This window comes from Callorhinus ursinus, unplaced genomic scaffold, assembly GCF_003265705.2.
Source record: "Callorhinus ursinus isolate GAN/ISIS: 27379988/994484 unplaced genomic scaffold, GSC_fseal_2.0 scaffold44, whole genome shotgun sequence".
NCBI lineage: Eukaryota > Metazoa > Chordata > Mammalia > Carnivora > Otariidae > Callorhinus > Callorhinus ursinus.
In genome coordinates this window covers 5,221,543-5,243,802 of record NW_027397106.1, presented here as the reverse complement: position 1 = coordinate 5,243,802, position 22,260 = coordinate 5,221,543, and the positions used below count along the sequence as shown (strand labels likewise).

The window sequence follows — 22,260 nt, the reverse complement described above, 5'->3', positions numbered from 1 at the left end:
TAGAGGGGAGGGGGGTGGGGGGATGGGTTAGCCCGGTGATGGGTATTAAGGAGGGCACGTACTGCATGGAGCACTGGGTGTTATACGAAAACAATGGATCGTGGATCGCCACATCAAAAACTAATGATGTATTGTATGGTGACTAACATAACATAATAAAATTTAAAAAAAGATGTGATATATTTATACAATGGAATACTATTCAGCCATCAAAAAATGCAATCTTGCCATTTGCAACCGGTGTGGATGGAACTAGAGGGATTATGCTAAGCGAAATAAGTAAATCAGAAAGAAAATTATCATGTGATCTCACTCATATGTGGAATTTAAGAAACTAAACAGAAGATCATAGGGGAAGAGAGGGAAAAATAAAACAAGATGAAATCAGAGAGGGAGACAAACCATAAGAGACTCTTAATCATAGGAAACAGACTGAGGGCTGCTGGAGGGGAGAGGGGTGAGGGGTGGGGCAACTGAGTGGGCATTAAAGAGGGCATGTGATGTAATGAGTGCTGGATTTTATATGACTGATGAGTCATATGAACTCTACCTCTGAAACTAATAATACATTATATGTTATTTAATTGAATTTAAATTAAAATTTTATTGGGGAAAAAAAGAAAAGGTGCTCAACATTACTAATCATCAAGGAAATGCAATCGAAACTACAATGAGATAACACCTTACAACTGTTAGAATGGCTATTATTGAAAAGACAAGAAATAACAAGGGTTGGGGCGCCTGGGTGGCTCAGTCAGTTAAGCATCCGCCTTTGACTCAGGTCATGATCCCAGGGTCCTGGGATCAGGCCTCATGTCAGCAGGGAGTCAGCTTCTCTCTCTCCCTCTGCCCCACCCCTCCCCCTGCTCGTGCTCTCTCTCTCTCTCTCTCTCAAATAAATAAATAAAATCTTAAAAAAAAGAAAGAACAAGTGTTGGCTAGGATGTGGAGAGAAGGAAACCCTCACATACTTTTGGTGGGAATGTAAATTGGTATAGCGACTATGGGAAACAGTATGGAAGTTCCTCAAGAAATTAAAAATAGACCTACCACGTGATTCCACTTTTGGGTATTTATCCCACAAAACAAAAACACTAACTTAAAAAGATATATGCACTCCCATGTTTAGTGCATTATTATTTACAATAGCCAAGATATCAAAACAACCGTTAAGCGGCCATAGATGGATGGGTGGATGAAGAGTATGTGTACAGACAGATACACACAATGGAATATTATTTAGCATTAAAAACGAAGGAAATTCTGACACAATGGAATATCATTTAGCCATAAAAAGAAGGAAATCTTACCATTTGTGACAATATGGATGGACTTTGCAGGCATTATGCCAAGTGAATGTCAGAGAAAGACAAATACCCTATGATCTCACTTATATGTGAAATCTTAAAAAGCAAAACCAAGCCCATAGGTACGGAGAACAGTTGGGTGGTACGGGGGGGGGGGGGAGTGAAACGGGTAAAGGGGGCCAAAAAGTAGACTTCCAGTTATAAAAAAAATAAGTCGTGGGGATGTGATATACAGCCTGGTAACTCTAGTTAATCTGTGTTGCATGTTTGCAGGTTGCTAAGAGAGTGGATCGTAAGAGTTCTTGTCACAAGAAAAAAAATTTTGTAGCTATGTATGTATGGTGACAGATGTTAACTACAGTTATTGTGGTGATCATTTCACAATATATGTAAATAGTGAACCATTATGTTATACACATGAAACTAATATAGTGTTTTATATATATGTCATTTATACCTCAGTTAAAAAGAGAAACTTGTTCACGTTTGGTTTGACACATGGTATTATCAGACTCAGATATTTCTGTGTCATCCTCAGTGCCTAAAACAACTTTTGTCTGATTTTTTAAGCCAGCAAAAACAATAATAACAAAGCCTGCAGCATTTGCAAATGTCAGTGATACTGTAAATATACTTTTTCCAAAATGTTCTTAAATGTGTTATTTGAAATAATTCCAAGAAATTTCCGAGGTGGTTCCTAAGAGAGTGAAATAAATGCTAAGAAAGTTCAGAATTCCTTGTATCCTTTATGAGCCTTGTGTGAGAGTAGTATTTAACTGAATTGTTCTTTAAAGATTTATTTCTTGGGACACCTGCGTGGCTCAGTCGGTTAAGCGTCTGCCTTCAGCTTCGGTCATGATCCCAGGGTCCTGGGATTGAGCCCCATATAAGCTCCTTGCTCAGTGGGGAGCCTGCTTCTCCCTCTGTTTGCCACTCTCCCTGCCTTGTGCGCTCTCTCTCTCTGACAAATAGTCTTTTAAAAGAAATAAAAAAGATTTATTTCTTGCAGAGTATACGTGCTCTCTGTCATAGGATAGATATCAAAGGTTGAGACCCTGTCTCATTTCCTACCAATGGAATTAAGTAAATCTTAGGCTTTCTTTGCATGAAAAAATAAGAAAATTGTTAAATTACTAAATATTATTGATGGGAACAAAAAAATGACTTTATCTGTAATGCTGAGAGGCACTTAAGCACCAGTTCATTGAAGCAAGGTTTTGAATGTACTTGAGTTGTTGGTTTTAAGTTGAAAGAGGCAATATTAGCTGGTGAGTAGGCAAGTTAAGATGTTGAATTACTGCTTTACCTTTTTGGAGAACTTGTGATTTAGACTATAAATATAAAATTGGCATTTGTGCTGTGAGAGGCTGACCTGTATGCACTACCTCAATGGCTCTCTTTTGGACTTCTAGTTGGGTTTGGCCATTAGTCAGGCAGCAGAAGCAGGAGATCAGAGGCAGGGAGGAGAGTGAGGTAGTGGTTTTACTTCCCAATCTTTCCCTGAGGGAGGTCACTGTGGGCTTACCTTGTGCTTTGGCCAAAGGTCATAGCTATGGTCCTGTGGCCCGTTCCATACCAGATGAAACAAAGATGAAAGAGCCTTGTATATTCCAGGAATTGCTTTCTCCTTACACCTCTTTAAAACCTCAGAGTAGCTGGGTACATTGCTATTATTAGCCAAGGGTATTGCACTATATCTTTTGGTTTCCCTATTCCTACTAGCATCTTTGAAAATAGTCCCTTTATTAAACTCTCCTCAGATTTCCCAATTTGAGTGAGCCATTTGTTTCCTTCTGCGATCCTGACTGCTTTATATATTTTTAATCATTATCCTAACCGGTATGTATGCCAGATAAACCTAATAATACTTATACTAATTGGGGGGCAACAGCTGAAGGTGTTTATAGAACTAACCTTTGTTTTCCTGGTACTTTGTCTAATCTAATGTGTTGTTAAAGGAAAAAAATAAAGTGTTAGATGATGTGTAAGAATACTAATAGTTCATTTAAATACAGACCCAAAAACAAATAAATACAGACTCCAAAATGCTGTTTTGCTTCCACCTTAAAAGAGGTTGATGGTTTGATTCTTTATTTTTATTTTTATTTTTAAGGATACACTTTTTTAATGACAAAATTTGTCTTAGGTATTATGAAATAGCTTTTCCATTGCATTAGCAACTTTCAAAACAATGTAGATAACAAATTATTTTAGAAGCTAGATTCTTTAATAAGATTATTGACATCCTTTTGTATCATCTCATTGCTCATTAATTTGTCTTTAGGGGAGAGTACTTATAACATCCAAGTTAAATCATTTGGCTATATATGGCTATATCATATAGCAATTCAGTCGGTTGCTGGATAATATTTTGACTATATAGGATTTTTGACTATATAGGATTTTCAAAATGTATCTTTTTTCAGTTAATAAAGATAATTGAGAGTTAACCATTTTATGTAGTCATCTGGAAAACTCAGACTTAAATACTGAGTGTCTTAAGTGCAGCCAATTTTTAATTTAGGTAACAGTCTGAAAACTGCCAGTATTACAGAGGTTAAATCTAAATTAATTCACAGTTTTGGGGTGCCTGGGTGGCTCAGTCAGTAGAGGGTCTACCTTTGGCTCAGGTCATGATCCCCAGCGATCGCAGCTCTCTGCCCAATGGGGAGTCTGCTTCTCCCTCTGCCCCTCCCCCTGCTCGTGCTCTCTCTCTCTCTCTCTCTCTCTCTCTCTGCTCTCTCTCAAATAAATAAAACCTTAAAAAAAAATTCATGGTTATATTGGCAATTGGCAATCACAGTTTTTCTTGGAATGACATTGACTCTCGTTATATCCTCTTTAACACTTTTAGTACCAAAATGCTGTTAACCATTCTAGCTTATGAACTACCAGTCTTCCATAGGAACTAGGAAGTATTTGAAAACCCAGGATTAAGCTGTAAAAGAGTCTTTATTTATTATTTTTTGATTGAAGTATAGCTGACACATGTTACATTAGTTTCAGGTGTACAACATAGTGATTTGACAACTCTATACATTATGCTGTTCTCACCACAAGTGTAGCTACCATCAGTCACCATGCAACATTATTACAATACCATTGACTATATTCCCTATGCTGTACCTTTTATCCCTGAAAAAAGGCTTTAATTAAAACACATCTATAATAATAGCAAAAGAATTTGGAAAGTGTACTAGAATATTACTGCATTTTTTATACCCCTGTTTTATTCTGTTCTAGCTGCCATAACAGACTGGGTAGCTTATAAACAACAGAAATTTATTTCTCACACTTTGCGAGGCTGGAAATCTGAGATCAGAGTGCTAGCATAGTCAGGTGAGGGTCCTCTTCTGGGTTGCAGACTACTTCTCATTGCATCCTCCCCCGGTGGCAGGGGCTGGAGAACTCTGTGGGGTCTCTTTTATAAGAGCACTAATCTCATCATGAGGACTCCAGTCTCATGACCTATTCACCTCTCAAAGGTCCCACTCCTAATACCACTATGTAACACTAAAACTTAAGGATTTCAACATAAGAATTTAGTGCTGGGTGATGGCAGGCGGGAGTAGGGGATGGGCACACAAACATTTAAACCATAGCAACCTCTTTTCTTAAAATTTCTCCTTTTGCTTGCTTTGTTGAAATTCTAACCCCCAAGCTATTCCCAAGTATGGTGCATGGATCAGCAATGTCGACACCACTGGAGAGTACAAATCTCAGGCCACAAGCCCAAACTACTGAATCAGAACCTGCATTTTAACCTGAGATTCCCCAGATGACAAGTATCCACATCAGAATTTGAGAAGTACTCTAACCATTTCCTGCCATTGCATCTCATTAGATTAAAACAAAGTTGTCAAGTGTTAAAGCTGAGGTAATTTATGGATTACATAGTCACAGGTAAAGAAATTGATTAAATTTACAGATAGCCTTTTCTTTGTAAGCATAAGAAAGCCAAACTCTTTTTTGTAATCAATCGCATTGTACTGTTTTCCCGTGTTGTGCTTGTAGTGTAAGCTCAGGTACGTTGCTTTGTCAAGCATTATGTTGGGGATACAAACATGAATGTATTCAGGGATTTTGATAGTCTAAGAATGTGCGTGGTGCAGTCTAGAAGATGGAAATTAGTTTCATGTGTTATTATTAATAATGGTACAGAAGCTCATATTCACATTTTCAGATTCATTAGTGTTAAATTTTACCTTGGGGAACTATTGTAACATTTCTAAAGGGCCTTTTAAATTAGGATAGTTGGGTGGGGGGATGGGTTAGCCTGGTGATGGGTATTGAGGAGGGCACGTTTTGCATGGTGCACTGGGTGTTATGAACAAACAATGAATCATGGAACACTGCATCAAAAACTAATGATGTAATATATGGTGATTAACATAACAATAAAAAATTAAAAAAAAATAAATTAGGATAGTTAACAAAGATGTCAAGGATTACTGGACAGTCTAATATCGTTGATGTATTTAGTGTCTTTCTGTAGCTTGTGACAGTTTCTATTAAAATCAAATTTTATAATTTTAACACAAGTGTAGTTACCAGTTATATATAGAATAGAATTTACAAAATAGCAACTAAGTTGTTCACTGTTTATGAGAGGAAAGCAGATGGTGTGGCCCTTCCATTTGGGGAATGGATCACATGTTAGTTTTGGATCTTGTTGAATATATTTTTTCATTCTTATTCTTGCAGATACATCAGGATTCATTTTTGATTTGCAGTCCAATACTGTATTGGCCCAGGGAGGAGCTTTTGAGAACATGAAAGAGAAGGTATGACTAGTTACTATGGATAGTAAGCTTGAATGTCAGTAAAATTTAGATGCTAATACAATCAGTGGCTACACAAACTCATTAAGAAAGTGAAATATGATTTTGTTTGCATAACTAATATCATAAATATTAGTTAATATTATAACAAATAATATATATGTGGCTAAGTGTGTATCTCATTTGGCAACGTTCTTTAAGGAATAAACTGAGTAAGATCGTTCCATTCATTTGGAGAGTTCAGAGCAAGAAGAGAAATAGATCTTCCAAGTAATATTCCTCTGGAAGAAAATGAGGTGTTTTTAGTAGTATAGCCCTTAATGAGTTTTATTGAGAAACACATAAAAGCTTTATGTGCTTTCTCTGTGTTATTAAGAAAAGTATATTATTGATTATGGAGTCACAGATATACCATATTGGTTGAATAATATAAACACTTTCACATTTTAAGTTATCAGAATCTTACTTTTATCATTGAATCTGTAAGTTTTGCCTAAAGTCCATTTTGTAGTGATCAGTACTAAGTTTTTTGCTCATCTCAAAAATGTGTATTACCAATTAGCCCCCTTTGGATTATACATTATATACCTTCCCACTTTGTATGGTTTTAAACCTTATCATTGTTCAGGTAAGCCTGAAAAAAAAAGGGTAGAATGATATAAAAGTAAGTGTACTAAAGACTTAGATTCTGGGCGCCTGGGTGGCTTAGTCATTAAGCGTCTGCCTTCGGCTCAGGTCGTGATCCCAGGGTCCTGGGATCGAGCCCCACGTCGGGCTCCCTGCTTGGCAGGAAGCCTGCTTCTCCCTTTCACACTCCCCCTGCTTGTGTTCCCTCTCTCTCTGTGTCTCTGCCAAATAAATAAATAAAATCTTTAAAAAAAAAAAAAGACTTAGGTTCTAATACAGACTCTGCTTATTACTTAGACAAGATATTTTATCTCTCTTCATATATAGAAGAACTTCCTTTTTAAGCAGTATGGCTAACTAAAGAACCTGGAAACATTCCTGTTATAAAATACCTAGAAATACAGAATGAAAAATAACATTTATCATTTAAAATGCATACCGTAACACAAAAAGTAAAGGATATCTCTAGGGACTAAAAATATAGAGGGCACTAAAAACCAGAGTGGTAAGCCTGAGCTAGGTAACTCTGATGTGTTTTGCCAGTCTCAATAAAAATTGGGTTTTACCACACAGGGCCCTGAAGCCCAAGGCTTGTCCTGGGTTAGGATTTGGGGCTAAGGTCTTTTTTTTTTTTTAAGATTTTTTTTTTTATTTATGAGAGAGAGAGAGAGAGAGAGAGATCACAAGTAGGCAGGCAGGCAGGCAGAGGGAGAGGGAGAAGCGGGCTCCCTGCGGGGCTTGATCCCAGGACACTGGGATCATGACCTGAGCGAAGGCAGACGCTTAACCAACTGAGCCACCCAGGTGCCCCTGGGGCTAAGGTCTTATATAAAGGTGAGATCCTAAAAATATTTCACCTTCAGGGAATGGGTGAAGTAGAACAAATCTTCCCACTGACTTTTGAACACAATATTCTTCTGTATGTGTTTAGAGGGATATTTTAAAAGACAAAAAGAATTGCAAATCTTTAATTGTATTCAGTGTTTTATCATTAGTAATATTATATTGTAGTTTATTAGTAATACTTTTTGAATATTATAGAATAAAGCAAGTTAATAAAAACTTACAGTATACAGAAAAGAAACACATGTTTAAAATTATTTAAGAAAAAGCCTTTTAATGTTATATTTGAATTGAAGATGTTATTATGAACTCATGTTGTAAAAAATAAAATCTCCTAGCTCTATCCACTGAAAAAACCTAGAAATAATGACTCCCCAATAACAATAAACACAACCAGCTCCTAGATTTTGGTTTCTAAGTACTACTCCCCACCAAAAAGAGCCAGGAGAAATAGTCAATTTCACATTATGCAGTGAGACAAGAAATGAAAATTTTAAGGACTGGAAAGAAAGAAAAAAACTGTTATTATTTATAGACAATACAGTTATTTTCTATCTACATAGAAAAACCAAGAAAGCAAGAAATTATAAGAATTCATCAAGATTGCTGGATATTAAATTGATATACAAAAATGAAAACAGAATATGCAGTTATGGGCGCCTGGGTGGCTCAGTTGGTTAAGCGACTGCCTTCGGCTCAGGTCATGATCCTGGAGTCCCGGGATCGAGTCCCACATTGGGCTCCCTGCTTGGCGGGGAGTCTGCTTCTCCCTCTGACCTTCTTCCCTCTTGTGCTTTCTATCTCTCATTCTCTCTCTCTCTGAAATAAATAAATAAAATTAAAAAAAAAAGAATATGCAGTTATTCTCATATCACCCAGAGCAGAGGTGGGGGGGGGAGAATGGGTGAAATAAATAAAAAGTATTAAGAGTACACTTATCTTGATGAGCACTAAGAAATGTATAGAATTGTTGAATCATTATATTGTAATTAATACAACGCTGTATGTTAATTATACTTGAATTTAAAAAAAAAACCTTAGGAATAAATCCAGCAAAATTAGCATATCTATTTTATTTAAAAAAATTTTTTTAAAGATTTATTTTATTTTAGAGAGAGCATGCACGAACAGGGAGGCATAGAGAGAGGGAAAGAGAGAACCTCCAGTAGACTCCCCACTGAGTGCAAAGCCTGCTGCGGGGGGCTAGATCCCACAACCTGAGACCATATCCACATCTGAAATCAAGAGTCCTCCAACTCAACCAACTGAGCCACCAGGCGCTCCTTGGCATATCTATTTTAAAGAACAACTTGGTGTTATGTAACGAATTTGTAGATGCCCTAATATTCAAGAATTCTAGTGGTTATACACACTGGAGACATTCTCTCACTCTTCACAGAAGATGTGATTTTTTTTCTTTTTTAATTGCTTACAATGTGATAAAGTTGTTTTAAGCACTGACGATTCAGCAGCAAGTAAGCATAGGAATGTTCATTCCCGCATTTTTCATAGTAGCCAAACATTGGAAACAATGTAAGTGGCCATCAACAGGAGAATGAATAAATTGGCTATATTCATACCATGGAAATGTTACGTAGCAGTTAAAATAAATAAGAGATGCATTTATCAGTGCACAAAAAAAAATCTAAAAAAACGATGTTATGTGAAAAAAGCAAATTGAATACAGATAAATATGATAATGATATTTATGTAAGGCAAAACAATAGTATATATTACCTATGGATATATATATATACATCATAATAGTGCAAAAACATGTATTAAGATAAACCAAATTCAAGGCAGAAATCTCTGTGAAGAGGAGGGGATGGGATTTATGAGGGACTTCATGGGGTCTTCAACTGCCATCTATTTTATTGTATTAAACCGACTATCATGTAGTGAGTGTTCATTATGTTTTATATGCCTGAAACAGTTTATAATAACTTAAATTATAGTGTTATATTACAATTAAATGTTACGAAGTAAAAATTTTTTTTGAAGTAAAAATGATTTGAAAAATACTACTGAAAAGCATAAGTTGTTACTGTTGGTGCTTCATTAAACTTTCTACCTTTCTCAGTAGGCTAAGATGAGGAAATATTGATGCTAAATTAATACCTGATACTTAATTAAACCACTCTTTCTTGAAATAAAATCTAGCACATACCTTCTATTTCTAGAAATGTTCTGCTTTTCTAAATTTTGAAATTAATTTTTTATGTGCTGTTATCACTCGTGTATTAATCATTCCCAGTGAGATGGTTGTATGGACTCTCACTGACACTAAAGAGTGATACATACCATTTTTTCCGTTACTCTCTATCATAGACGTCAGTTGCCAACTGACAAACTGATGCCAGAATTAAATGATCCTGTTGTCTTTTCCAGATAAGTGCGGTGCGTGCAATAGTTCCCAATAAGAGCAATAATGAAATCATCCTGGTTTTACAGCACTTTGATAATTGTGTGGACAAAACAGTACAAGCGTTCATGGAAGGTAATCCTTGTTCGGTTTTTAAATAAGTTTGTGTTTGTTCAAACAGAAGTTCCTTCAGACTTCTGTAACATTCATTCAGCAATCTGGTGTTTCATAGATGATATAGCAGACCCCATGATGATGTGGCATTTTTTTTTAAAGATACCTCTTAAAGATACCTCTTTCAGCCCTAGAAGTAATTCATTCATTCATAAGCTGTATGATATCTTAGAATGAGACACAAGCTGAGAAAACGCCACCATTTTATTCAAAATGTTCTCTATTGGTTTTAAGAACAAATTGTGTGACTAGTGGTATAAGGGACTTGATTGGAATTGGGTTGAATAAGAATTTAAGAATTTAAGAAACTCCTAGTGACAAACCAGTGATCCAGCGGCCCAGCAACAGATGACAAATTCAGGGATTCAGCATTCTCTTCCAGGATCCTATACCATTTAGTTTGGTTCCTGCAAGTGACTAGAATGTTTAGGGTTTCAGTTTCCTTATCTAACATATAGAAGAATGGTGTGTTTAGCCAAGCTTTCAGTTTATAGAGTTGAGGAGTGTTTTATAAACTTCTTTCTACATAACTTGTTTGGGAAAAACTTTGCCTGAAGCTATTGCTTCACTGAACAGCAGCACCAGATTAGGTCTTCCTGTTTCTGTTCTGAATTTGTCCATGTATAAGAAACAGACCCAAATACTGTAAGGTTTTTCTTTATCATCATCTGTTTTCTTTATCATGTTAGTATTGGGGTCTAGGGTAGTGTATAGCTCTCTCTAAAACAACATAGCCAAGGTGATATGTGATCTTCTAGAGGGGAAGGGATGGCATATTTGGGCTGAAACCAGTTATCTTTGTATTTGGTCTAAACTATATAAATAAAACAATCTTCAAAATGTTCAGGCTACATTACTCTCTTCTTAGAAGAACTTACTAAGGAAATTACATGGAGAACAGGGATCTAAATGGACAGGTGTTCCATAAGTATAGTGTGATTGTCTTACTACATTAGCTCAGAGCCTTGAACCTTAATCTTTCCCTATTAGGAACTTTGGAAATTGTCCAGCAATTACAAAATGCAGGGACACTAATTCCTGGTTGACCATGCATGTGGCAGGAGAGAAAATCTGTAATTGGTTTCTTTTACAGGTAGTGCCAGTGAAGTACTCAAAGAATGGACAGTAACAGGCAAGAAAAAGGTAAAAATGAATTAAATTTAAAACCACAATATTGGCATTTGTATTATTAAAAAAATTTAGGCCCTGCAAAAATATTTGAAAGAAAAGATTTACCTATGCCACTTCACTTCATCTGGTTTAAAAAAGTCTTCAGTGACACTGAAACACAGCTGTGTACGTAGAGTACCACACAGTCTCTTCCATGTGATTTAAGGCTTGAACTCACGACCCTGAGGTTGAGAGTCACCTGCTCTAAAGATTGAGCCAGCAAGGCCCCCCTCTGTTCACTTTTCTTCCATATTTTTTCTTTCTGTTCCTCAGACTTGACAATTTCCATTCTCCAGTCTTCAAGTTCACTGAGTTTTTTCTTTTGTCTGCTGAAATCTGCCTTTGAATCCCTTTAGTGAATTTTAAAATTTCAGTTACTCTACTTTTCAGCTCCAGTATTTCTTTATTAATTTCTTTTAGGTTATCTATCTCTTTATGGATACTTCCATTTTGTTCATACTTTGTTTTCTTGATTTTCTCCACCATCTTCTTGTAGTTTTTTGAGCAACTTTAAGACAGTTCTTTTCTTTTCTTTTAAGTTTTCAATTAAATTCCAGTTAGTCACCATACAGTGATTCGACATGTCCCCACAACCCTCAGTGCTCTCATCACAAGTGCTCTCCTTCATTGCCATCCCCTATCTCACCCACCTTCCCTCTGGTGACCAGCAGTTTGTTCTCTATAGTTAAGAGTAAGACAGTTATTTTCGTCTTTAATGTATCTGCCAAGAGATCTTTTTCAGGGGCAGTTTCTGTTGATTTTTTTTCCCTTTAAATAGGCCATACTTGTTTTTTGTGTGGTTTTTGTGCCTTGGGATTCTTTGTTGAAAACTGGACATTTGAATCTAACAATGTGGTAACTTTGGAAATCAGATTCTCCCCCTTCCTCAGGGTTTGCTTATTTTTTGTTATTGTTAGTTTTCTGGGGCACTGCTCTTTGTATTCCCCTGGCAGTCACTCAGCCCAAGAGGGTGGGGCTTGCAACAATGGGAGGAGGTCCAGCTGTGGCTGCCTGCCTCTTTGTCTGCACCTCTGTGATCAAAAGCGGTAGTCAGTGATCAGAGCCTAGATCACCAGTATTTGGAGGACGGGGTTCTTTTTGTCTACCGTGGCTCCCATAATTTGTGCAAGCTGCTCCAAGAACAGGTGTGCAGCTGCTTGTCCCCTAGGGTAACTGCTTCTATACTAGGAGCTGATACTAACTGAAATTAACCACAGTTTACTATCCAGGTCTTCACCTGCAAATTGCAAGCCTTCAGTAGACTCCAGAGTTCCAAAATAGTTACATCAGATGGGTCCTGCCAGCGTGGTTGTTGTCTAGGGAGACAGATTACTGGTGCTTCCTCCTCTGTCATCTTCCCAGAATCCTCTGCAGTGCAGTTTTAATTTATGTCTCTTACTAGACTGAGGTTGCACTTCGTTCCGTATGTTTCTATCCTATACCATTTTTTTCTGTTGGGTTATTGTTTTCTTTGTTTTTTGTTAGAACTCTGTATAAATTTAGTTCTTTGTATATAGGTTGGACATTGTTTTTCACATTTTAAAATTTACGTTTTGATTTTGCTTATGTAAGTTTTACCATGCATAAATTTTTGTATTTATGTGTTTGAATTCATCCAAAGCATTTTACATAGTTATTTTAGTCAGTAGCTCAACATATGCAAAAATGTGTTCAATTTCTGGAAGAGCATATGAGAAATTGGTAACATTGATTATCTTTGTTAACTAGAGTTACCTCTCTGAATTGTGGGCGTCTTCTTTTTCTTTTCTTTTTTTCAAATCTTTAATAATCATTAGAACAAAAAGAAGAAAAGCAAACCCAAGCCTGCCGCAGAACCAAGTAACAGTATCCCAGATTCCGGTAAATCAGTATCCATTCAAGAGGAACAGTCTGTGCCTTCTTCAGAGAAAGGTGGTATTAATGGTTACCATGTCAACGGTGCCATCAATGATACTGAGTCTGTGGACTCTCTCAGTGAGGGTATGGAGATACTTTCAGTAGATGCCAGAGAATTGGAAGATCCTGAGTCGGCCACACCACATACGCTGGATAGAACAGGTGAGTTTATTAACAGGTCTTGGAAAGTTGCCTTCTGTTGAAAAATACAAGGGCTTCCTGGTTGAGAAAGCAATCAATAAATTACATTTAGTTTTAGTCTTTTACTTTTTAGTTTTTGTTGCCTTTTATGTGAAAGAGTCTCATTTTGTACAGTTGATTCTTGAACAACATGGTTTGGACTGTGTGGGTTTACCTATATGTGGATCTTTTTTTTTTTTTTTTTTTTAAAAAATACAGTACTGTAAATATATTTTCTCTTCCTAATGATTTTCTAAATAACATCTTCTTTTCTGTAGCTTACTTTATTGTAAGACTACAGGGTATAATACATATAAAGAATAAAATAAATATGTGTTTATCAACTGTTTATGTTACTGGTAAGGCTTCTGGTCAACAGTAGACTATTAAGTTTTGGGAGAGTCAAAGTTATATACAGATTTTCAACTGTGGGGGGCTGGGAGGGTCAGTGTCCCAACGCCCATGTTGTTTAAGGGTCAACTGTAATTATCAAAGGCCAAGAAAAATATAGGTTTTATTACATTGTCTCATATTTTAATTTTAATTTAAGTCAATCTTGTGGAAATCTTCTAACTTAATAATCCCTTAGTAGTTAGAGATTACAGAAGGTGACCTTAAGATTTTTTTAATTGTGTACTTACTAAGAAAATGATGATGATGAGATGATGTCGATGGCGTTATTCTAAGACTCAACACAGTGAGGAATGTATAATAATAACTGCAATCCCATGGCTTTCATGAGAAGAAGATTGTTGGTTTTTATAGCCCCACATTTGTTTTCTAGTAAAGATTTAAGATTAGTGTTGTAAATTCACGTATCTTGCACATTTTTTATTAACATTTTGAATGTTGGGAAGATATTGGGAATATCTCTTTTATTTTTTTTAAAGATTTATTTATTTGAGAGAGGGAGTGCACACATAGAAGAGGGGCAGAGGGAGAGAGAAAGAGAAACCTAAGCAGACTCGTGCTGTGCTTGGAGCCCAACATGGGGCTCGATCTCATGGCCCTGAGATCAGGCCCTGACCTGAAACCAAGAATCAGATCCTTAACCGATTATGCTACCCAGGCACCTCAGGAATATCTCTTTTAAAATTGGTTTTTTAATTACTTATTTGTTAATCTCTTGCCCCTTGCTCTGTTGCTGCTAGCCTTATTAGTGTAATGACAATTTAAGAATTATTCCATACTTCTTAGATGTTCTTTTATTGATTAGTTTGCTCATACAAAAAGACTTAGAGAAAGATATAGCACCTATGCTGACCTCAACCAAACCAAAGATAGTGGCTTCCTTTTTTTTCTGAGCTGGCTCTCTTCTTATTTCCTCTTTGCCCTTTTCCTAAAACATTTAAAATTCTTCATTCCCTGGAACAGTGTAAAATTCTTTTTTCCTCAACATAACTTACAGAAGCTATCAGAACTTAGTGCTATTGATTCTCTTCACTTCCTTGTGCCCAGAGCTACCAAGATAGAGGGAACAAGCTAGCTTATCTAGCGATGTGTCATCTTCATTCAGGATGCAGCTTAGGGCTGAGCCAGATGCTACTTGTAGCCTCGTCCAACTGCTTCTGTTCTTTGTTCTATTTTGTCAGTTGTTTTTGTTCACAGCCTTTAAGAGGCGTAGTTTTGCCTGAAACATTTTTACCTTCCTTATTTGTTTATACTTAAGACTGCTTGATTGATATACCCTAAATTTTACTCTAAAAATACTGGCCTCTTTCTTTGACAGGGTCCATGCTGGAGAATGGCATCTCTGATTTTGAGCCCAAGTCTTCGACTGTGCCGTCTACTCAGAATTCTCAACAAAATAGGAGTGCTGCCAAAATTCTTTCAAGACCTACCACAGCACCTCAGTTTTCAAATCTGGGGATGGAAGATGTTCCACTCTCCTCCACCAACAAAAAGCTAGGTAAATCAGAAGCCTACCTTTGAAAGAAAACAAGAAAAATCTGTTTTTGGCTAGTGAGGGCAGATTATCTCCTTGTTCCCACAGATAAGGTCTCAAAATGGTAGCAGGTAATGCGTTTTCTGTTTTTAAGGCAGTAACTACCCCTCTCTAACTCCATGTGCACAGTTGGAGTTTGATACTATTTTAGATGTTCTACAGTCTTGTTACAATGACAGAGATCCTTTTAGTGAATGAAAGTCAAACTCTACTGGTCAGGATGACTTTTCTGCTAACATTAACTTGTTTCTTTTATTTGCTTTACTGCAACATTTTTGTACTGTTTCCTTCCTTTTTATCTCCTGGTTGACTTAATAGTAAAAAGATCTGCCATCTCTGACATGACATTTTAAAAAAATATTTTCATTTCTCTTCACAACTTTGTGCTCTTAGTAATATCTGTCAGACTAGCTTTAAACAAGATCATTTCCTTTTAATTAAGTACTCAGCATTGACTTGTGGTAGCTCTTTGCCTTTTTTCTTTAACTGTAATAATCATTTAAATAATCAGCCAATAATTAAACAGGTAGAGATGATAGAGTGTCATACATCTAAGCAAGGTGGTCCACTCCACTAAACAAATGAAACATAGAAATGTAAGACACTTGTAACCTGTAGCGCTTTATTGAATTATTTATTCCACACGAGCTAAATTTAGTGAAGCTTTCCTTTTAAATCTAATGTAACCCTCAGCTTGGTGCAGAAAAGCACATCAAAAATATTCAGTCATACAAAAAGAAAAGGATGATGCTTGAAAACTTTTAAGTAGATTTGGAAAGAAATGAAGAGGAATTTAAATAAAAAGTTGAAAATCTGTATCTTGGTACATTATAAACTTCTTAGATCCATGATTCCACCTATCAACTGTATATATAACTTTGACATTAGTGAATATAGAGAGGTCAATAGAACTCTTAGAAACTGGTTAGAATGTGTTGGGTAGGTAAATATATTTCATCTTTATCTACAAAGTTGGCTTATCCACATATAATGCTTCAAACTGTACTACAGAGAGAGAATTTTATTAATTTTGTAGTGTCTACATGGTGAATTATATTCTACTGAATCCTGTCACTTAGAGAGTTTTGAAACTTTGGTACCTATTCAAATACTTATATTTTAGCCTTTTTTCTATGTTTTATTTCATTTTGAATAGTTTTTGAAGTTGCTATCTTCAAATTCATTCACCTTTTTTTTCAACAGTTTCTAATCTGCTGTCAGTCCCATCCAGTGTATTTTTCATCTGAGACATTGTCTTTTTTTCATCTCTTAGAGGTTCAGTTGGGGTTTTTTAAAGTATCATCCATGTCTGTCCTTAATATGTTTATGCTTTCCTCTACCTTCTTGAACATATGATACCTGATTATATAGCTGTTTTGATGTCCTTATTTACTTGATTCTACTACATCTGTGACATTTCTGCATCTGCTTCTGTTAGTTGATTTTTCTCTTCACTATGGGTCATATTTGTCTGCCTCTTTGTATGCCTAGCAGTTTTTTCTTGGATACCAGATGTGAATTTTTCTTTGTTGATTCCTAGAAATATTTTTTTTTAAGATTTTATTTATTTATTTGACAGAGAGAGACACAGCGAGAGAGGGAACACAAGCAGGGGGAGTGGGAGAGGGAGAAGCTGGCTTCCTGCTGAGCAGGGAGCCTGTTGTGGGGCTCAATCCCAGGACCCTGGGATCGTGACCTGAGCCAAAGGCAGATGCTTAATGACTGAGCCACCCAGGCGCCCCATGATTGCTAGATATTTTTGTGTTTTATTCAGGTGTTCTTTTTTTTTTTTAAGATTTTATTTATTTATTAGAGAGAGAGCACAAGCACAAGAAGGGGAGCAGCAGAGGGAGAGGGAGAAGCAGATTCCCCACTGATCAGGGAGCCCAGCTCAGGGCTCCATCCCAGGACCCTGAGATCATGACCTGAACCAAAGCCAGACGCTTAACCCACTGAGCCACCTAGGCGCCCTATTTTAAGTATTCTTATGGTTTGTTCTGGACTGTTATTTGGTAACAGTTTGAGGCTTGCTTTTAAGTGCTGTTAGGCAGAACTAGAGTAGCCTTTAGAGAGAATTTTGCCTCATTACTGAGGCAGTACCCTTCCAAGTGCTCTACTGGTGCCCCATTCTGGCTGGTGTGAACATGAACTATTTGTGGTCTGGGTGAGGTCTGGGGATTGTTCTACCTGTTCCTTTCTACTGGTTCTTTTTCCTGTCTCAGTAGTTTCCTCACACCGATGCATTCAGAATTCTCTGTAGATTCCTGTACAATTTTCTCATCTTTGTATAGCTCTCTCCTCTCCAGTATTCTGCCCTTAGAATATTCGCCACCTTGCCCTCCCCGGTTCTCAACTCTGTCCCCTCAATTCAGGATTAGGATTTCTCCTCCTTGCACTGCAGCCTGGAAACTTGTGGCAGTAGGTTGGGGCAATCATAGGCCTCACTTCGTTTCTGTTTTCTCAGGGAAAAAGTACTGCCTAATGTCTGTTTTATGAAAACCCAGTTTCATATGTTTTGTGTGTGTGTATGTGTTTAGTTGTTTAAGACAGGAGGATAAATCCAACTCCTATTACTCCATCTTGGCCAGGATACCTTTTTTTTTTTTTTTTAATTTTATTTATTTACTTGAGAGAGAGAGAGCATGAGAGGGGGGAGGGTCAGAGGGAGAAGCAGACTCCCCACTGAGCAGGGAGCCCGATGCGGGACTCAGTCCCGGGACTCCAGGATCATGACCTGAGCCGAAGGCAGTTCCTTAACCAACTGAGCCACCCAGGTGCCTCACCCCTCTTTTTTTTAAATCTATGAAAACATCAATTTTTTGTCGAGGAGGGTGGCCACTTAGGGAACTTTCTTAGTCCATGTGACATGTGTTACGTTACATGCGTGGGTGTTCATATCCACCTTTCAAGTTACCTGTGCTCCTTTTTTATATTAATTCTTGGGGCTTTTTTCCCCAAGGTTCCAATATTGAAAAATCTGTGAAAGACCTCCAGCGCTGCACAGTGTCTCTTGCACGGTATCGAGTTGTAGTTAAAGAAGAGATGGATGCTTCCATTAAGAAAATGAAACAAGCTTTTGCTGAGTTGCAGAGCTGGTAAGTTAAGTTGCCTTTGATCACAATGGCACAAAAAGGATCACTTATGAAGATGGTCAGCCACTCCCAGGTTCTTTAATTCCTGACTCTTAACTGCTCTATATAGTAGGGAGAAACTTAGAAGTCCTATGGTATATTTAACTTTCTGCTTCATTCAACTCCTTTTGGTTGCAGTGTGGGAATGGGTGGTACAGAGAACTCATGTTCTAGGAATGGGCCTGAGGTTGGTAGTGTTCGGAAAGGGATAAATAATTATAGAATAGATCATGCATCCTTACTTTAGGGTCTGTCTCTTAAACCAAGAACCTGCAACAAATGACATGATGTTTTTGAACAAAGTTATGAAGTAGAAAAGATCTATTTTTGCTTTCCTACCTCCTGTCATCCTTCCTAATTGAACCTGCCTGAATTGTCTCTTCTGTGCCTTATTATTAGTCATTGACTTATTTTAATTTTGTGTTTTTCAAACTATGTTCTAAAAAATACTCGTATCTTAAAATATATTAATATGTGTTCTATAGGGGAAATAGGGTTTGGTAATTAAAGAGATTTGAAAACATTTTACTACTGGACTTCTTCAGTGCTTTTCCAATGCTGATGTGCACTGCAAAGCTACAAGAGGGAGCTATACTGTGCTGTTTCTCAGGTGTATTTGATTATAGAATCTTTTGGGGGGAGAAGTATATTCTAATGTTTTTGAACACTGCAGCTGTTTTAACTATCAGATATTATTAAGGTGTTAACTAATACTGAAACCATAACTCCTTTCTGGGGAGGTATTTGTATTTTATAAGGGACTTTTTTGAAAACAGAAAAGCCCTGAGGACCGAATTCAGTAAAGTGGTTGAAAGACAAGCAGCTAGGTTGATGTTTGGGGATTTAAGACTGTCTACTCTGCTTCTTTGTAAAATATACCTAGATCTGAAATGTGAGAGGACGGGTTCATGAATACAGAGAACCCTACCCTACTCTTCCTCCCAACGCTCCATCTATTTTCTTGCCTGTCTGTAGTCATATTCAGCCATGTCTCTGTTCATAAACTTAGTTTGGTCACTTCATGCCACAGAAAACAAGAGATAGAGGAAACGTAGATAGCCTCAGTCCTCCAGCAGAATTGAAGATGGGGTGAATTAACGAAGATGTAGAATAAAGCCTCCAAAAAGTTGCTGACGCCTACTTTTATCATTTGCAAAATGTAGAATGGTCCACTAAATCATCATAACCAAAAAGTACTTTCAAGATAGATAATTCATCTGTTGATCTACCCATGCTTTGTCCCGAATCCTGAGTTTTCCCTTTCAGGTTTTATAGCTAGAAACTTAATGTTATATCTTCTGTTTTTCTTACATACATGTTTACTTCAGCCAGATTACTTGTCTCAAGACTTAACATTCACATTTCCTCTTCCATATAATTGTTAATGCCCCTTTTCTATCCTAATATGTTTTTCTATATCTTTATACTTCTCTAAATCCAACCACTTCTCTCAAACTTAAATTAAGCTCTAATTCTTCTGGAAATATTTCTAAGTAATTGGCTTCTACTCTTTCTGAACCATCTGGGAGGAAGCATCATGCCCTTTGACCTGGATTATTATCATATCAGATATTATTGACTCATTTTGAAAAGAATAAAGAGCTAAGAGTAGGTCATCACAACTTTGCTTTGATAAGCCTCTGGTCTCCATCATTGTTTAGCTTACTGATTATTTAGCCACAGGATCTGATTCTATTCAGAACCAGCCTGAACCAGGAAACACAATTCCGGGAGAGAGATTTGTGAGTTCCTGTTGACTTGGAACCCAGCCAGGAGGAGCCTCCTTCAATAAATGACAAATGAAATGGTTTCCTGTCTGGGAACTGTGTATTTAGGATTGATTAGCAGACGTGGCAACCAGGTCAGTTTAACTTGAGGAAAGAGATTTACCTGCCCTTTCCTGCTGGTGCCCTTCTCTCTGGCTGATTGGGTTTTATACTACCTTATTTCAATGCCCCTTGTAGTTACTACTTTGAGACATAATTGGCAGGTGAGCTAACTCCATTTGGCACCGAACCAGAGCTTGGAGTTATTGTCACTTAGGAAGCCATTTTTTTGTATTGGTTATAGTATAAAAGAAAAGTAAAGTGTTTTTAACAAATTTGCAATGATAAGATTCCATTACCCCGATGAGGCACTAGGGGAATTATATGGATAACTGCTTTCATTTTGGGGCCAAATGAAAGCTGACACATACCTGTAGGATGGTAAAATCAGAGGCTTTCCAGTATATAAAAACTATAAAACTTAAAATCTGTTTGTTGGTGATCCAGTAATAATCTAGACCCAAGTTTACTTTTCTTGTTCATTCATAAAATTTGTCTGACTTACCTTGTTGGAGCTATAGTTAACTTAAATTTAAGGCTATTAAGGAACAGGATATGGAATGGAACATGAAGCTAAAGTAGATAAATTATTTTTTTTAAAGATTTTATTTATTTAAGAGAGAGAATGAGAGAGAGAGCACATGAGAGGGGGGAGGGTAAGAGGGAGAAGCAGACTCCCCGCCGAGCAGGGAGCCCGATGTGGGACTCCATCCAGGGACTCCAGGATCATGACCTGAGCTGAAGGCAGTCGCTTAACCAACTGAGCCACCCAGGTGCCCGTAGATAAATTATTTTGGATAGTTGTCATGTAATATGTTAGTGAAAATGCTAACAGGAAACACACTCAACTTGCCTTTTAAATAAAAACTTCTATTTTATTGAAAGTCAAAAGACTCATTTAAAAGGAGAAAATGCATAAGAAATTTGAAATTCTACAATACATAAAGTCAATGTAAATTTATGCTTAAGATGGAAATTTTTCCTAGCTGATTCCCCATTTATCTTAGAAAAGTTACTTCCTTTTATTTGAGCTTCCCTTTTCCTCTCATATTAAGCTACCAGTAGTCTTACTTAAGGCTTTTAGATGCTTAAATCTAAAGTCCATATAAAGATGGTGGAAATTTAGGTATCATTTTATGAACCAAAGCATTTTCAAAAATGTCTAAAAAGCATAGAAATAAAGGAATGGGCTGATATAATAATGTGTTACCAAAAAAGTCCATAGCACTCTATAGGTTTAAATTATTCTTCAGTTTTTGCATGTTTAGTACAATGATACCTTATTTCTATTAGTACTTGGCCTGCATGGTTTTTGATGTTCTTTAATTTAAAATTTTAACTTTTTAACCATCTGTGAAAATAACTAGTAACATGAAAATTACAGTTTACCAAACATATTCAGTCATATATGATTTATTTATCTGGATTTCTATCCTGCAAAGTAGGAATTTTAAATTTAGCTCTACTGTTTAAAAGGGATTTGAGTCTTAGGTTAAACAATTTGTCTAACGTGACATCATAAGTTGCAAACTGAGTGTTTGAATCTCTGTATTCTGACTCCCAGTAACCTGTGATTGTCATCCCATCTATCACTGATAGCCCACTTCTCACTAAAGCTTGTGAAGAATGCTAGAGACTTGGTACTTGTCATATATATTATTTCCTTCTCAGCTTTTATAAAGTCTATGTGATAGAGAGAATGTAGGGACTAAGGAATTTTGTTATTATGGAACAGGGTAGAATGAGTAGGACCAAGATTTTGACTGAGCCTGTAAAAGCCTTTGTAAGTATTTTTTTAGTTCAGTAAAATAAATCTATAAGAAGGAATAGTCCATCCAAATACTACTTTGTAATTCAGAAGCCCTAAATCACTCTTCTTAAGTCACAACTTAAAATGACTTATGATTCACATATCCTTCAGGTTGGATCCTAGTTGTGGGGAAGGTATGAAGATTAAGGGAAAGGTAACTATGGAGTGGGGTCAATTAGAAAAGATTTCTAAAAGGAAATGAATC

At 36.7% G+C, this 22,260-nt stretch overlaps 1 protein-coding gene across 6 annotated transcripts in view; it reads left to right on the top strand.

Annotated features, from left to right (window-relative positions):
* SPATS2 (spermatogenesis associated serine rich 2) overlaps positions 1-22,260 on the top strand; it is a 150,155-nt gene that overhangs the window by 110,854 nt on the left and 17,041 nt on the right. For all 6 annotated transcript variants that reach the window (XM_025883227.2, XM_025883225.2, XM_025883226.2 and 3 more), the window contains 6 exons: positions 6,012-6,091; positions 9,950-10,058; positions 11,191-11,240; positions 13,064-13,325; positions 15,073-15,252; positions 18,248-18,383. In XM_025883227.2, coding sequence (XP_025739012.1) covers positions 6,012-6,091; positions 9,950-10,058; positions 11,191-11,240; positions 13,064-13,325; positions 15,073-15,252; positions 18,248-18,383 — 817 coding nt within the window. The remainder of the gene's footprint in view (positions 1-6,011; positions 6,092-9,949; positions 10,059-11,190; positions 11,241-13,063; positions 13,326-15,072; positions 15,253-18,247; positions 18,384-22,260) is intronic.